This window comes from Thermobia domestica, chromosome 10, assembly GCF_964235325.1.
Source record: "Thermobia domestica chromosome 10, izTheDome1.hap1.1, whole genome shotgun sequence".
Classification (NCBI taxonomy): Eukaryota; Metazoa; Arthropoda; class Insecta; order Zygentoma; family Lepismatidae; genus Thermobia; species Thermobia domestica.
Genome location: NC_137463.1, coordinates 224548275 through 224567169, shown reverse-complemented (window position 1 = coordinate 224567169; position 18895 = coordinate 224548275). Strand labels below are relative to the sequence as shown.

General features: G+C 37.5%; 1 protein-coding gene across 1 annotated transcript in view; it reads right to left on the bottom strand.

Moving 5' to 3' along the window:
- Positions 1 to 12298: 12298 nt before the first annotated feature.
- LOC145663015 (terminal nucleotidyltransferase 5C) overlaps positions 12299 to 18895 on the bottom strand; it is a 346715-nt gene continuing 340118 nt past the window's right edge. The window contains exon 2 of the mRNA XM_081729146.1: positions 12299 to 16549. Within this exon, the coding sequence (XP_081585272.1) occupies positions 15314 to 16549 (1236 nt within the window). The 3' untranslated portion in view covers positions 12299 to 15313. The remainder of the gene's footprint in view (positions 16550 to 18895) is intronic.

Sequence of the window (18895 nt, the reverse complement as noted above, 5' to 3'; positions counted from 1 at the left end):
GATAAAGTTGAGACTTTCAAGTATCTAGAATCAGTATTACTTTCATTATCACTTAAAATGACAAAAAACAACACGACTCGTCCATTGATCAATTTGAACACTGCTTTTATTAACGTGCACAAGATCACACTACAAAACAAAACTATTTAAGCTGGCCATACGATGTTATTGGCACATTAAAATCTAGTAGTGGCAAAGTACAAACTTTCGCCTTGGACTTCATAAGGAACACTAATTAGCAATGGTTATTTTTCTTACGGCGATCTATAAGTATTCTAGTTGAATAATTAACCGGTTATTGTAATTTTTAACTTTCTCAAAAAAAAATCAATTTAATGAGAAAGAAATATGCTGGTGCCTCAAAAATCATGAGCTGCTGTATTACTTACGAAAATGATTATTTTATATACACAGGGCGGATTATTTATTTTTTTTAGCTTGGATATATTTAAAAAAACTAATTTTGAACGATCGACAGAAGATTAATATACTCTGCAATACCACCAGATTAACAGTGTTGCAAACCTAACGTGAAGTTTTATTCTTTTCAAACCGTACTGCACCAGATTATTCAACGTTACAGTATCACAAACATTCATAATTTGGAGATATCTACAACAGCAACAGTGCAAGTGAGATAGACGGGCAAAGTACATCCAAAAGTATCTCACTTTCGAATTATATGATCATATGAATAATGTTACAAGAAACTGAAAATTTGACTTTTCTTCAAAACTCTATTTCGAAAACCTATTTAGGTAAGTACCATATCTAAACACGTAGATTATTTTTCAATACTTAGTGTAAATATCACAATGCTGTTTCAGGCAATTTGATATCTTAAAACAGTTTCTGAAATATGAAAAATACTAGGAAAGTTTGCAGCACTGTTTACAATTATGTAATTGGGAGAACTCGTTCAGAATACAAATGACAAGAACTGTTGCTCTAATGCCATAGAAACAAAAGGAAAGCAAGTCATTTTATAAATTTACCGTAAATTTGTCATTTTAAGCAGCATAGCAATCTCTACTCTCAGTGCTTCTGGAGTGCAAGATTTCTTTCCTTGCTCTATCATGATTTTGCTTCTTATATATAGGCTATCTCTCGATCTGAAGCATTTACGCCAGCCAAACTCGAGCCTTCCATCTTGATTTACGAGATGAGACTTCATCCGCACGGACGATCGTAGACGGCAAACAAATTATAGATTTTTGGAAAGTGTGATCTCTCCTGAATAGCAGTTCTTCTCACGTCTTTATTGGGCTCCGGCACATATTCGTTTATTGGCCCCCCTCTGGCGTACCTGTACAGTGTGGTCTTGGCTACTTCATCAACATGAAGTGTGCAGCAGTAGTGTGATTTCAGATTTTCAGAAGGCGGCGGTAAGGTTGTCCACACCAAGAATTATGTTTTTCATTATAGTGAGTGAGGGTGAGATGCCTATGTGTTGAAGATGCCTACAAATGCACTATTTGGAACTTGCGCCACGAGATGGCACGAGAATGGGCGCAGCAGATAGGATTCTATATCTTTCACGGCGCCAAAACCATAAGGCGATTGAGATGGTGTGTGAACGAAGAGAGAAAAAAACGTGCGGTGGGCAGGAAACATTAAGACAGGCTATGCCATGAACTGAAAAGAATCAGGTGCGGATGGAAGCACATGGCTTAGGCATCTTGAACCTAAGACAAAGTGTTAGGCATCTTGAACCGCTGAATAGGACAGATGCCTTGAAGAGTGCGGTGCAAGATACGTATAATATTTGAGTTGCATGCTGTAATACAAGGTGCCCAAGATAGAAGCTGCAAGAGAAATATGTGGATACCTGCAGATTGATACAAATGTAAAAGCTAAGATAACAGTTGTTTTTCTCGTTTAATACACACGATTGTACTGCTGTCATAGTGACTAAATATGTCCCCTTGTCTTTGCTATCAATATCACGAATGTATCAACGAACATCTCAATGAGCGGAATGGTCGGAAGAAAGCTTGCAATTGGCAGTAGAACAAATACGAACAGGAGGAATGAATGCATTCCAGGCATCACAATTCTACCAAATTCCGTACAGGACTCTTCGAAGGCACATGGAGAGAGAATACCTAACGAAATACAGACTTGGACCCGTAGGTAAATACATGCCTTCCTGCTGTAACATTCTCGATATCTGACAGAATTGGCTGTAACTGTTCAGAACAGAAGAAACTAAGAAACTAACTCTCCTACTCATGCTGGAGTCGCAGCCGGGACCTTCTTGCCTTCCTCAGCACGGACAAAGAACTATAAACACACTTAGGTCTACGAAGACCGCCTGACCAGCTTTCACGTCAAGATACGCCAACAAGCTCTGCTTCTTCTGACCGGTCTTCGGCCAGTGTAAAGTTGACCACTGCAATCCAAATGTCTTTGCAAGTATCTTTCAATGATATTTGTCTTGTACGAGTTCTTGTTCCAAATACGTCTGCGAAACAATCTTCCACCGACACCAGAGGAAGAAGGAAAAAGTACTTGTGCTGCACAATCAGATAACTACTGCACTGTTTGTGGGTTGTATTATTTTGATCCAGATGGTCCTAGATTGGATAAGGTACATTGCCTATCATAAATGGCTTCATGCTATGTTCTGAAGATCCTGCTAAGTGCTCTACTTTGTAATAGTACAGGCTAAGGAAATCTTAGACCCTATCTGTTTTTGCTTACAGGTTAACGAGCAAATAAGGTCGTGCTCATGTCACACTATGTTCCAAAATAATGCACCACGTTACGTTTGCAAATGCCTGTACGTTATATATAATCTGAACATTTCTAGTGACTAACTGTGTAACATTACTGATATTATATTTATTGTGCAAAGGTTTATTGTACTTTCTGGTATATCTTAATGTTTACTTAACCTGCTATAACTCAAAATTACTTTGTATCCGTCGTGAAAGTAGATTTTCTTTATGTTCGATGTTGTTTTTTTCCTACATGGTGGATGGTGGTCGTGTGTTGTTGTTGTCTTATTTGCACGCATTTCATATTGTTTGTGTACATTAGACTAAGCCGTAGTCAATATTGTATGGATACACAATATATTAGACCCCATAATAAACAACAATGGTTTTACTTCCGAACGTTGCGGTAATAGCCATGCCAAAAAAGTGTGCAATCTTACACAAAATAAGCATCTTACACCGACAGTGCGGGAAAGATGACTAATTGAGGATGTTTACTTATCAGCCCCTTTATCACTAACCGTATCTTGTTCTTTCACGACCGTCACACAGGGTCTGGCGGAAGGACTAAACTACTCATTCTGTAAGTTTCAATCTTCAACTCTTATTCTTTTGTTTGCTATTGTCTTATGATTAGAAACTATGGCATCTTCCCCCACCCACTCGAGTATAGATTATTAAAAAGCATGTGTTTCTCAAACCTACGGGGTACAATTGCTCCCTGCCCTCCAAAAATGACGACCCTAGTGTATAGCCATGTTCAAAAAAAAATCATGGTCACCTACAATGCTTTAGAGGGCCACATTCTACAATCAGCACGTAGGAAATTTTAATACACAGTGGCCCAATAAAATCTCCCATATTTAAAGGCTAATGGAACAAAGTATTGCAGATAGAAAGTTCATTCAAAAACTAAAATGCAGGTCTTTTGTAAAACTCTTCTTACCCTCTTGATAGGAAGCCGAACATCTGCAGCGTACTTCCCTACAAGAAGCTTTGGTGACTGCAAAACAGACATATCTCAGCCTCAATATTACCAGGCGAGCACTTTTATGTTAGCCTGACGTCCTCTCTTTCAACGCTCAGCTAATTGTTCTGATACTCTCGATCGAGTCTTCCACCCAGGAACCTTTTCAGTATGGGGAATACCTCCTGACCAAGCCATAATGACAAACTGTTGGAGAGTGGTGAGCGGATGTGCTACCTACACTCCTCTCCACTGAGAGTTACATCCGATCAAAAAAATAGATGGTCTGGTTGGGTATTATTGACCATTATTGTATTGTGAATTATTGTGGCACTTCAACCCAACAAAACAGTAATTTAATCAATTTTCTCCCAATACAATTTTACATTTTTAATAAAAAGTCAATCTGCACTACTTTATTTTATTAGCATTTAAAAATTAGGTTGTTTTATTTTTGGGGTTATCCTGTACTTTGGCTCTAAAGTTCTCAATTTGCTAACACAAGTTTCGTGTTTCTTTAATTCTAACTATAGATAAAAGTGAAGGACGTTTATTTTCGGAAGTGGATGGCCAGTTTTATTTAAAAAAAAAAAAAACTACATTAAGATCCTTGTGGCAACGATCGTTTTCTGACTGCCTGTTCCAAATCAAATACATTCAATCGTTTACCTTATGCTAGCTGACAAACTTCAAGCGTTCAGTTTTAACATGCTGATCCCTATCTGAATCTGTAGACTACTGGAACAGACTTACAGATGCAACCCATGGTTCTATATTCTAAGCCAATTATCCACAACGGCAAATCCTACAGTGGGTGATCATCATGCCGTGAGGCTATCCTGTTTGTTGATGGCTGTTATCACTTAATTGACATCGCACTGCTAAGAATTACGGATAGGTGCATATTCTGTATGCTCACTCCCTTTGCTATTGAATCTACGAAGCACCAAATGTATAGAAAGACTGTCTCACTCCTCAGTAGTCTGACACCTATGAGTGTGTATTATGTAAGGTCCGGTTCGCTTAATCAATGGTCATAGTTTACAGAACACATACCGTTAAAGCAGGCACACTAACTCCACAGAGATAGCCAATATTCTGAGTGTACGCTAGTAGCAAAGTGTCAAAATGACCCTCTGTTTCAACGTTCATGATGGCACGCAAAAAACTTTAAAGAATTTTTGAGCGGATGTTCCATCTAGTCAGTCACTACTTGCCCATATTATGTAAGGAAATTTCACAACATTAAAAAAAAAAAAAAAAATCTTCAATAGCTTCTTCCTAAATAAACAAAATGGTCACAACTAATATCTAAATTCCCCCAGAACTTTTAATCCTGCTCACAACTTTCCAAACCAGTGAACAGTTTGGAAGTAGAATTTGCTGACTATTTACTCAATAACAACATGGTGACTTTCTTGGCTTTGAATGCTCAACACTGAGAAAGTTCAACCATCTGTGCCATTATGCTACAAATATATACTGATTAGCCAGAACTTTATGGCCATTTAATATTTGGTATATGGTTCATGGGACAGCAACAATGCGGTCTTAATGGAAACAATGAGACATTGGTAGGTGGTTTAAAGCATGGTATACCACACATGAACACACACACACTTCACTTATTGTATATTTCGGAGGGAGTCGAATTTGGATCTTACGCTTAATGACACCCCAAAAGGGTTCAATTGTTTTTTTTTTTTTTTTTTTTTTTAAATGGGACAATCGGGTAAATTTGAGTGATATTGCAACAATTGAAATTCACTGCGCTCCTCGAACTATTGCACCACAACAATGGCCTTGTGACATGGAGGGTTGTCATCAGTGATGTAATGCTAATTTTTTAAGTGGGTATACATCCCATCCCTTGTAATACAAACATATACACACATTATATGCGTATATATAATTACGCTTATCAGATTACCAACCCTTGAGCACACTCACAGACAAAAGGATTTGAAAAGGGCGCTGCCTGGACTTATAAGTTGATGTACTATTCCAGCATTCACTTAATCTGTTGTTGATAAGCTTGGATAGATCAGCGAGGACGGCTGGCTATCAATTTTTTTAAATAGAATACACGAACAGCTGTTTTCAGAGAAAGTTAAACTTTGGACCGTTCACACAGATGTAAATTCCTATAAAGTGTAATAATATTGTTCAAGAAAATGTGAAAAAGCCTTTGCAGATCAACTATCCTAAGAGAAGTTTTCCTTCATTCGCACCAGCCAAATGTCGCAATGGTACCTAACTTATAGGCCCCAAGTAGTCTCCTTTCCAATGCCTTTAACGAAGGACGTTATCCAGCTGGCATCTTCATCATCAAGCTGGAAATGCCATAACCTTTATAATGTGAAATAAATTAAATAAATAAACTTATGTCTTTCTCTGAAGCAGCTGGCAAATTAACATGTCATTTGGATTTTCTTCGCTATTTCTCGGTGTCTTTGCTTTTATGTTTTCGTCAACGGAATGTATACATCTATCTCTCTTTTCACTTTGAACCAATCTTCTAACACCTTCTTGGACATCTTACAAGCTGCGAAACAACTCTTAATTCGTCAATCCACAAAGAAGGTTTAAACACTACTAACAAGCAAGGGGCGCGATATCGAGACTCGAATTGCGCAATAAGAGTTACATATACTGAAAGAGCATCAGGTAATTAGTAATTTACCAAATTATTAGCTGCAGTCCGCCAGTAGGGAAAAAGTTATGGGACTGTCAAGTTCAGAGCCTAGCGTACGAAAACCACACAAAACTTAGCATTCGGCTTGTTCCTCTTTGTATTGACAAGAGATAATGAACTCTAACGTATTCCCCTCACAGAACATGATGTATGACATAAGAAAATCTGTATGAGAAGAATTGTCAGTGTTGCCATCCATAGAAATTACAGTATTGCCAGAATAGGAATAGCGCGAAAAGCTTGATTTGCAGCAAATGAAACAGTGAACACAACGGTGTTTTGTGACATCATGTTTTCATGGTTCGCACGGAACTACGTTTTACACAATACGTTATTTAGTTTGTAAGAATCAAAGTAGTTATAATATACTTGTTTTAACATTACAGAATATTATTTAAACAGAAGTGCAAAAGCTACCAAGAGAACACTAGTATGAAGGTGCTTTGCAAAGTAGACCTCACGATACACCTGTGAAAATGTCATTCGTGTTCGAATCGGTTTGTTCGTTGGGCATTTATCGTGAGGCATACCGACAGATAGACAACACAAATGCCGAGCATCGCGAATCGTAAAACTCGGTTCGTGTTGGCAGTGATATATCATCGAACGCCGTTGGATTAATTCTTGTAGTCCGAGCCTTAACGAAGAGTGTAGGGTATTGTAGCAACATTGTAATGTCTATAGATGATGTGTTATCACTGCGCGTCGATATGGCTATCGTCCGATGTGCATATTGTACTAACTGTTTTTGTTTGGATCACTCGATCTTTCTGCTCTTCATATCAATTGTGTGGCTTAACACTGTCATTTACATAGCTATCTCCCCTTCCCAAACAAACACCATTTGCTATTGCAGACACAAACAGGGTATTCCTTCTGTTTGCCATAGTCTCTCATGTTCACTTTGCAGCCCCATAATTTGGCCCTACTGGCGGACTGCAGCTAATAACGTGGTCACTTCATGATTGATGCTCTTTCAGAATATACTTTATAACCCGTATTGTGCAACGCAAGTCCCGATCACGTACTATTTGCTTGCAAGCTTTTCGAGGTATTCTTATTCTGGCAACATTGTAATTTCTATGGATGGCAACACTGATAATTCTTCTCATACATATTTTGTTATGTCAAACATGTTCTGTGATCGGAATACGTTAGAGCTCATTATCTCTAGTCAATACAAAGAGGAACAAGCCAAACGCTAAGTTTTGTTTGGTTTTCGTACGCCAGGCTCTGAACTTTACAGTCCCATAATTTTTTCCCTACTGGCGGACTGCAGCTAATAATTTGGTAAATTACTAACTACCTGATGCTCTTTCAGTATATATAACTCTTATTACGCAATTCGAGTCTCGATATCGCGCCCCTTGCTTGTAAGTAAATATTTTCGAAGTGACGGCTGTACTGATATGATCAAAGATTGCTGTGACATGCTCATACGCTACAAGTCTTTCCTGACTTGTTTTCTACCGCCTCCTGTTATATTTTCTTCAGATAAGGTTTAACTGAATGAAAACGAAACGAAGCAAAATGTTCATTTTTACCCTCTCCCTTTCTTTGCCCAGTAGGTTGCGGAAAAACTACTACTAGTAGCTGCTTGAGTACTTATCGAAATCAATCGCCACTTTCTTTAGTGTCATTTGCGGCTACAAATGAGCAGTACTAATCCGAGGTTCATGGTATTGCGAACGATGGTGCATGTTTGAAAGTAGACCAATGATAAGTCACATGTTTTGTTACTTTTTGGAAGTCAACGATTTCTTGGCTTAAATATATTAAATATAATATATTAAGTTTTGAACTAAAGTAAAGACCACATTTTTCTCGGAACTCCCTTCCGCGGTTAGAAAGAAACTGATTCCATTCCGTATTGCCTCGCTTAAATTGTATCCAATCGGCAGACTTCGAATTTGTATCAAAGAGGCCTTGAAAACTGTAGCCATTACTATGTCAAAACAGAAGTTTCAATGTTACCACATGAATCTAGGCGGTATTCCTCATCCTGCTCCCTCCTCACCATTCTATCTTCAACTGATCTTTAGAAACAAGAGTTTCTATTAGTTTCCAAGAAAAACATTTGGAAACATCTTTGCTTTATTATAATACCACAGGTCAACTTTCAGAAGGTAGGGACAGCGTATGTGACATCTTGGAGAAAAAAAAAAAAAAAAAAAAAAACCTGCAGGTTCAGTGTGCTCTTTTCCATTATAGAAGGGATTGACGGAAAACTATTTCCACAACCCGAAAACGCAAGCATTTTAAAAGAATCTAGACATCATTCGCGGCAACAGCCTGACGACCAGATGTTTAGTGAGATGTTTCTGCTTTGAAATAGAGAACATGAAAAAGAGGAGTTCTTTGTTCCAATGAAGTGAGTACACTATGAATCGAATGTAGCGTATACCCACGTACTTCCTAAATTTTAGATGGCTATACGATAGTTTTCAAAAATTAGATGTGGGTATACGCCGTATATCCGCGTATAGCCTCCATTACATCTCTGGTTGTCATGTTGAAAAATGTCATTCCTAGCTGGAAGTGTGACGTGAATAGATTTAGGTAGTCAGCAATGATCTGCCAATAGCTATGAGTCGTCATGGAGATCTCCACACTCACTACTGGGCTCATGGATAAAAAAAAAAAAAAAAAATGTACCCCAAATCATAATGAAGCCACTGGCCGGTCGTCAATTCTACTCTACACGCTTCGAGCAGCTGTCACCCTGGACGACGAGGGATTCTGACTCGGCCATCGACGACGTGAATGCAGTATCGTGATTCATCGAACCATGCAATGTTGTGTCATTGCTATACGGCCCAATGACAATTGGCACATGTCCATTCCAGTCATTGAGAATTGTACCGTATAGTTAGCAGTAGTATACGTGCGAAATATCTAACTGTACGGTGAGCTGTGCTCAGATACACTTTTGATTGTACACTGTTCAAGTTTGCTATTAATTGTGCCACAATTCTCGCCCTGTCCTGTTGGACCAACTTAAACAGTCTACGTCCGACATTTTAAATTAAATGTGGCCCCTTCAACTCGTGATTTTGTTTGAGCTGGTGTTTCACAGTCCTTTTTCCACTTTGGAAAACTAAGTATGGAAGATCATGAGAACCCAACAAGTCGCGCAGTTTCCGAAATTCCGTTCCCAGTTGTTTGGCACTTATTAAACTGATATATTGCCGTCTTTCCCCATTCAACGCACTGACTAATCAAGTGCGAACCCTATCACCTTCTGGCGAGTGGTTGTACTGTGCCTCCTGACTTACTTCAGTCTAACGATTTCTTTGAAAAAGTATCGAGTAGTCCACAGGTGGTTTGAGGGAAGTCACTAGTAAAAATTAGTCTTATCGCTTGAAATTGAAGGAATAAAGGTTCTCTAATGTATCAATTGTTGTATACAACAATTAGTACAATAAGGAAGTTTTATTATTTTAGTTTCAAGCGAGAAAACTAATTTTTACTGAAGTGGTTTCCCTCGCGTGCCACTTCTGGAGTACTCAATATTTTTACTGGTCAGTGTATGTTTTATTGGCTTTTAGTTTAGTGAATGCTCGGTGAAGTGTTGCAGCCTTCACAGGCAAAAGACGAGATAAAATTGCAACATCATTTTTTTAATATTACAATTTTAACATTCTATCAAAGTTTATCCTCGAAACTTTATAAACCTCTTTTTGCTCTGCAGTTACTTACGCCACTGGTCTACACTTTTCTTCCACCTTACCTCTAGTCCGTCAAGATAAATCACGTTCGTACTTTTGAACAATTGGAACCTCTGAAGTTTTCATAACGCTAGTACTGGTAACTAACATTCAATCACTAGTACACTAATTACACTCTGCCTTACATGATTCCACTAATTTCGCTGAAGGAATTGATTTGTTTAATGGCATGTTACGTAATGAATCGTAGTCCTGATTTTAGTGATGACCCTTTTACGGACAACTTTCAATCTGCAGACGCTTTACAATATACGGTATGTAAATTATGTGAACAAAGAAGGCTTATAAGAACAAGCTGTTTCAAGTGCATTAATGGACCCGGATATTCGGCAAATTGTGCCGATGTGTTAACCATTACGCTATCCAGTCAGTTCCCAGAACAGCCATACACTCATTCTTGAAGTTGCGTTCTTTGATTCCAGCTACATGACTTTTGCAACTACGTGTTGTACTGTACATGGACAATCCAGTGACCACATTCAGAACCTCTAACAGTTGTGTTATATTAACAACTGAGGAAAGAACTGACTTAACACACCAATTCCTCTATAGGTACGAGACTAGGTAGAGTAGTTAATGCATCGGCATGATACCGAAAATTACGAATTCAGGTCCCAGTCCAGTCATGCACTTTTTCTTCACTGTGTCATATTTGTTCGTACACTATCTTCACTGCTATACTTATGTAGATAATGTTACCGGTACATCTTGTTATACTGACACCGAAAGACTTCATTATATTGTCTTATTGAATATTCAAGTAGGCCTATCTATACTAACGTGTAAGTCTACTTTTCGCAATCTAAAATAGGAAATATGTCACCTTGACAGCGTAGTTGGTATCCTCCACCGTCAGTTATAATTTACGGAAATTCTGTAGACTGTCTCTGCAAAGTGTTATGCCTTTAAAACTTAGTAGAAACATCCAGCAACAGCCTACAGAACTTTTCGTGTGTGAAAGAGTAAGACGAAAAATGACACCATTGACGTAACAGCCAGTGGTGTAATGCTAGAATTGTTGGTAGGTATACGCTCCATTGTTTTCAAAAGTACAGCGTATACGCACCTCAATATAGGCTTTCTTTCGTAAATTTAAGGTGAGTATACGCTGGATTATAAAAAATTTAGGTGGGTATACGCCGTATACTCCCGTATACGCCCCATTACATCCCTGGTAACAGCTAGTTTTTATGTATATTTTTACGTACTTACATTCTTCCGTCCGGCTGAACACACACGTGTTGATTTCTGATTAACAAGATTGATCGCGCTTCAAAATAGTAAAATAATTGAAGTTTATTTTGTCGAAGGAAAACAGAAGAAAGCAGTGTTTCTTTCAGAAAAAATGTTCCGGGGGCACTGATGGTACTATTGTATTAATATATTATTTTTGTCTACGGGGGCACTATCAGAGCTCCGGGGGGTAGTGTCCCCCAAAAAACATGTCTGGAAGAAAAACTGAAAGAAAGTAATTGAAGAGCTTCAACATCTCGAATAATAATAATAATAAAAAAAAAATTGTAAACAACTTCAAATTTTCGCAATCTTAGTAGGAAATTTTAGCTTGAAAAACATCAGTCATCTAAGAGGGGACTATATAATACACTCCAGAATTTTAACAAAGCTCAATTACTACTTAAAATTCTGGTTTCTGAAAACCCTTGCACTTCGAAAGATTTCGGAGCTTTCCTAGAACCTTGTTCTCGAATAAAAGTAGGAGTAAAGGACAACCAAGAAAATTTGAAAGGAATAGGCTCATCAGAATGTGTTAAAAAATATCACCACTCGATACATAAGCAGCAATTGACAAGGTACATCTTCACAGCTGTTTCCCCGGTGAATCCATTCTTTCGTATTTACTTGATTTTTGTTTTCATCTCTGGTTGCATTTTTTTATCGTGCATGGACAAGACTCCAGGAAAGACCCAAAGCTTGAAGTGCAAGGAATTTTCTGAATTAAGTGGGATAATTGTCTAAATGAGCTTTATATTTACCTTTACATCTATAAAGATCAATTTCCTGGAGGCTACACTATACTTTTCAGAGTCGACACTGAGGTCATGTTTAGAGATTCTAACATCCTTCTGGTGGAAATCGAATTTGTCACCCAGTAAGAATAAATATTAGCCATGAGTTAACTGATATTACCATAAAAATATTAATATAGGATTGCTTATTAAAATAGAACTTTTCGTCTGGTGTACATATTTATTTCATATTTTTGTCTGCATTATAATGCTTTCATATGGATGATGGGCATGTCAAAAATAATTAAAATAAATCACAACAGAGCCCTTGTACATATTTTCATTCAAAATAGACAGCATTCATTTATAATATATTATTTCATCTTACTAATGTACATGACTTTTTATTCTTTACAATACAAACGGAAAAAAGCTCCCTTATGTTTATTATACAGCCTGTACATTTTTAAGTATCCTGAGATATAGGCAGATGCAGCCTACACAGGTAGTGGTGACTTTACCAGAGAAATTACATTACTTAAAAAAAAAAAGTACAGGAAGCCTCATTATCTCTGGAAAAGATACCATTCAAAAATTGCACCAAAAAAAAAAAAGTTTAAAAAAAATATGTACATGATTTTTCAACAGCCTTTTTTTCTTTAGTGATATTAGGTTTCAGCCAGCAATATGGTTTGAGAAAGTCTTATTAAAGGACAGCATGCCCATTAACAAATGTTTAGAATTACAAGGAATTACCACAGAATGAAGAAAATGCAGATTTTTTTACCGTGATTTTCTTGTTGATCCGGAAACAAATTTATTTTTCTCAGAACACTATCATTAATTACCAACCTGTTTTTTTCTTAACTTTCTTTCGTACGTAACTGATCATTTTTATGAGATCCAACACAGGTTTAAAAAATATATATTAAGGGCACAAAAAGACTGCTACGCTAATCATAATTCACTCAAGAACTTTTAACAGTACAATACTACTTAAATGCCTATCTTTATACCTTTACTATTTTACAGTAGATAAATACAATAATTGATCTTATTCTTTAAAAAAAAAATCCATAATAGGCTACAGTTTTAAATGAGTAACATCACAGACAAGCGTAAGGGAGGCAAACAAAAAAAAAAGTAAAATGTAATTATTTAGGAGGCCATGTTTTTTTTTTGTAACTTTATAAAGTTATGTAATCCCTTACTTCCACCCTAGTTATACGTGAAAACTGTAATAATGTAATAAAATAATTATAATCCTAGGTGACAACATTGTAAGCTGTCAGAAAGAAAAAAACTTGGGTACATTAATCAGACAAAACACACACACATTTTATTTTTTTTTAAATCTTAAACATACTGCAACCAAGTAAATACCATCATTAACTTGCACATTTTTTTGTTTGTTGCACAACGTAATAATAAAAAGAAATGTCTGTCAGAAGTTAACCTACACAAGCTTTTACTCCGAAAAACTTATAAAGTAAAATTATATAATTAATAATAGTAATAATAATAATAATTGTTACATGATGCTTTGTTTCTTCAAGTAAATTAAGATCAACCAATCTGAACAGGAACAAACTCAGGGTAAGAATAGTGGTCAGTCATTTTTTTTTTAAATTTTCTTTGGAAGTACCGTACTGTAAAATAAATTAGGCCTATTCTTTTCTCTGCTAGTGTACAAAAATAAAGTTAGGCCTGCGGACGACTTTTTCGTTTACATTTGCTATGTCATTTTTGGGGTACCGGTAAATTTTACTAGTTTGTAGTATATACATAGACCCTACAAAATTTAACACAAAGCATGCACTCATAAGGGTGAAAAATCGATTAGGCTAACTTCCATACTATACAAATTATTTTTCTTTTTTTACATATTCTTAGAGATGTGATTTGTATCTTTTATATATACATATCTAGTGCAGTTTCTATGAGCTACTTAATGTAATTGTTAAACGGACAAATACAACGAACATATAATGTACCTTGCACTCACTCTCATTCGCACCCATTACATGCACACATTTCATGATCATCATTTATTTCGTACCATACAAGTGAAATCTAACATTTAAGAGGCACATGAAGATGGCTTTCTCTGTCCTTCTGAAGCTCGTCTCTTCCGAGATCAGTGCCAAGTTCCACCAATCTACCGTTGGCATACCGCCAGAAGACCAACCATCTAGAACAGTTAGTTGACGTGAAGGGATCTCCTTCCGAATACTTTTCTTTTTCTTGTTTTTTTTTTTTTTTTTTTTTTTTTTTTGACTCACCAATGAAACAGTTTTACTTTCGCTCTCAGAACAGACAGAAAAGGGGGTCATCTAGCAACGGTGTAAGTGGCTAAATGGGAGTAAGTGCAATCCTTCCTCACCCCACAAATTAATTAGTAGCATTATATCTACTCACGAATGAATGCGGGAATATATGTATTTAACTAGACTACCCTAAACTAAACATTATACAGTATGATCGACTGGGGAAGCCAAACTTTTTTTTTTTCTGAATTAGTACCGGTTCAGATTGGTAAATGACTTTCTTTTGACATATCAATATACATATATATCTTTTTGTAATATTCACAGCCACACAGTGTCAAATACGGAATGGTTTGCAATTTTATAGTTGCTTTTTCTCAAAAAAAAGAACATTGGTAGAACTAGTCTTTCACTATATCTCTTGATTTATTAAGTGATTTACTTCTGTCCTCTTATGCGCTTTGTATTTCCGTCTGTTTTTTTTTTTTCTTATGACAGGTACGAGGTTGCCTTCACAAGCGCGCACATTTTCTTTTCTTGTGTTCACACACTCATTCATACGCACAAAGAAACTCATACATATTCAAGAGTATATTGCAGTTATAACCATGTCAGTTTTCTCTTCCTACACTTTTTCGTAAACTAGCAGCTTATGATCAAAATTAAAAGGTTTGTGTGTGTCCAGCTTCACTTATTTTTTAAATGAACACTGGTTCTTGTATTTATGGCATCGCAGGGTTGCAGTCGAAACAGTCTTCACTTTTTTAAATTCTAACCATACCAAAGTATGGTGGTGAGTTATTCTCGCTGACTGCACCGAAGTATTAACTCAAAAATACGCACCTGTTACTCAAATTTGTGTGTCTTGTACTTCAAGACAAGAGCAGAGGTGGTGCTTCTTCCTTTACATCTTCCTCTGACATGGGGCTTAGGATTTCTGGGAGGAAAGGAGTGTGGATTAAGGGGAGATCATGAGCAGGCCATCCAATTGCATGTGCATGGGAAGCATGTATGTGTGGGTATGACTGGGGCATAGTAATAACCGCTGGTGTACAGCACAGCTCCACCTGGACATGGTGTAAGGGATACATCATAAGGTTGAGCTGATTGTTTAGCTAATGCGCGTTGCTGTTCCTGACAGAATACCTGGCATGCTAATTCTTCTATCAAATTTAAAGTCTGCCGCCTCTCGTGACCCATGAGACATACCGTTGATTCTTCCACAACGTTGTGAAGGAGCATCAGGTAGTTGTACTTTAGGGACTCATCGGAGCCGACGAAATGATTCCACAAATAGTTGTCAAGCTTGCTTCGCTGTTGGTTGATGTCGGGAAAATCAATGAAGAACCGGGAGCACATGTATCGTTCTAGGGTTTTTATCTCTTCTACACGTGCTGGGCGGTAGTGCTTCACCAACAGATTACAGTACTTGAGCAAACCACCACCACGAATTTCTTCTGGATGTCGTGTAGCAATCAATTTCTTGTGCAAATGGTACAAAGCCTCTTGGAAATCGCCGTACACAGACTCTCCGACCACGGTTGGATAGAAATTTTCACTAATGGAGAGTTCACTGCACTCGTAAAACAGCAAAAGAGAGTCCAAGATAATTTGGAATGAGTCCACAGAGAATTCAAATTGGCGACGCATCGTGTCCACAAATTTGAGCTCGACGTTCTTTCCGCGATGGTTCCCAAGAGATATCAGTGACCATCTATCGCCGTCATTCACTTTCACCATTTTGCTCACATACGCCTCTTTCAGACTGCACGTAGAGATCCTCTTACGACTAACACCTTCAGGTAGCAGATCATACAGTGAACCAAGGACGGCCGCTTTGACACGGTCATAGTTCCGTTGACTGCTCAATTCGACGGCAAATATCAGGTCCAGATCGTTGTAAGGTTGGGATTCAACAGCCAAAACATGGCTCGCCGCGCCACCGTTTAAACGAATGTCCTTCACTTTCATATCATCGTTTTCCAATTTTGAGCGCACCACTGTTACAAGGTCTCGCAATCGTATCTCCAACGTTGGGAAGTTTCCTCGTCCATGGATAGAGACGACATCGTTTAATACACTATTGAGACGACGAACCTGCTCGAAGCTGAGCACTGCCAGTCGCTGATTATCACTTTGCACCCGATCCAGCGATTCCATATTCACGCGGCGACGGGATGCTTCACTCACTTCCAAGGATCCGCACTGCAAAGAAAAAAAGAAAAGAATCTGTTAGAGACGAAGCTACAAAATATAAAAAGCAATTTAATAGCACAAGGGAAACAAGATCGAAGTCCATTTTGAATGAAATTTTCATTTACAATTAGTTTCTTTGTTAAGGTAACAGACTAATGATAAACCTCCTCAAACCCCTTATATCGGATGGATAATCTTACCTTCCTTCCCCCAAACCATCTGCAATGATGCTCTTTATCTGTGCAAGTGTTACACAATCGTGACATTAAAAAATGTCCTATCGATTTTTGTGGGAATTTTAATTGGACTTCCATCTTCCTTACCCTCTATTCTTAATTTTTAAATTACTACGTATAAGCATAATTTTAGTTTTAAATAACCATTAAATACAACTGATTAACATTATGTGACCTCCTGAAAACAGATTCGAGAAACAAATCAATTAAAAAAAAAAGATTCATACAAACATGATCATTTAAAATTGTAAATTTTACAAAACAAGTTATGTAACATACTGGAAAGAAGTTTTTACTATCTAACAACCATATTCATAGAATAAACACTTTTTCTTTGTGACTAATGGGTTTCAGGAGCAAAGGACGGAACTAAAAGAAATTGGGAGGCTCAAGTTCGTGTTTACAGTAAGAATTGCACTCATTTTAATGTTTTACAATTCCAGGAAGTATTAGACTTAATACACAATGTCAAGAGTTAAGTATTTCTGTATCTAGTGATTAGAGATTTTATATAATTAGTTCTGCCATGGTGTTTGGAGGACTCGCGTTGTATTATGAAACCGTCTACGCCACAATTTCCATACAAAACTGCCAAATATTTGCTCTGAAATCATTTCCAGTTATTCAAGTTTCTTACGGAACTTTGGTCATACATCTAAAGATTTTCCTTGCCTACGCTGGAATTAGGCCTGTGAAAAAATTTTTCGATCTACGTACAACTTTCGCAGTGTATCATTTTTACTACTGCTAAACAGTTGAATGTTTAATAGGGCAACATGCAATCACCATACCGGCTCCCTTTGCAGTTTCTTCCAAGTCAAAAGATGTTCTCTCTTAATTCCACTAGCTTTCCTATTGTTTCAAGCCCAGTGACGTCAGCTTTGATTTCTTCTGGGAGGGAGGCGAAGAGGCAAAGAAGTTCTTTGTGAGAGAGCTGTTTTTCGTATATCTAATATTATTTGACGTATTACAACATGTCTGGGGGCAGACGCAGCCACTGGGGCCCACTCTCTCCGCCTTTGCTTCCCTCTGGTGTAGTCACTGCTGAGAACATTGGGTTATGTTGGATTAGAAAAGTCAAAGTGATTCTCAACATACATGTAAAAGTTAGTGTAAAAGATAGAAAGAAGTCAAAGTTGAGCTGCATTCATTGTAACAATGTCGGAGCTATAAATTTAACAAACTTCGAAGCAGTAGAATACTCTTGTTAGGGTTATTGCACAAGGATTTAGCATTTTCGTAAGCAGGGGGTAAAAATGGGAGCACGCGGAAGGATGTCGTTACTCCACTTTCACAAAATATATCTAAAGCGTCCCTCCCAGGCCCGTATCCAGGGAGTCTAGGGGGCCGGGCCTCCCTAAACTTTTGCGGGACCCCTCTAAAATGCCCACGGTAGACTTGCAAATGAACTATAATATGTTGAACTATAATATGGCAGGATCGGGCCCCTCCTAACTTCACCCGGCCCCCCTACATTTTTGGGCTGGCTACCGGTCTGGTCCCTCCACTTCCTAAAAAATTACAATGGGCAAAGACAAGCATATGGGGGGCGGCGTGACGCCATGCGTCCCTGTACTTTTTCAGATCCACTTTTACCCCTATTCATAAGTGGATACGTAGTTTAATATAAAATGTGCCACCACCAGAAACAACTCTGGACTACATCGACAAAATGCACTACCTCTATACGGCTACAGAACAAAATCTTCATTAGGAAAAAAAAAAAAACTTGAAAGCAGACATAAAAAAAAACTAGTATCGCAAAGTATAATTAGTTGTAGGTAGAATTCATGCTAATGAGAACTCGTTTAAGAGAAACTAACGACATAATAGTATAACGAGTTTCAGAGTAGAATACATCATTGGCTCAAGAGTTTCCATTAAGTTTTAAAGAGGATCAATTTAACAAATTTGCACATTGCATTACAACTTCAATATTTCGTCACGAGTGTTATAAAGATAATTCATACGACACGAAGTATTATATACTCTTCCTATGACGCACATTGTACGTCAAACTGATAGAACCATTAAAAAAAAAAAGTATCCAAGGATAAAGACCTCCCAGGGGGGGGAAAAAAGTACTGTTCGGCATGAAAGTATACAGTATTTTATGGTC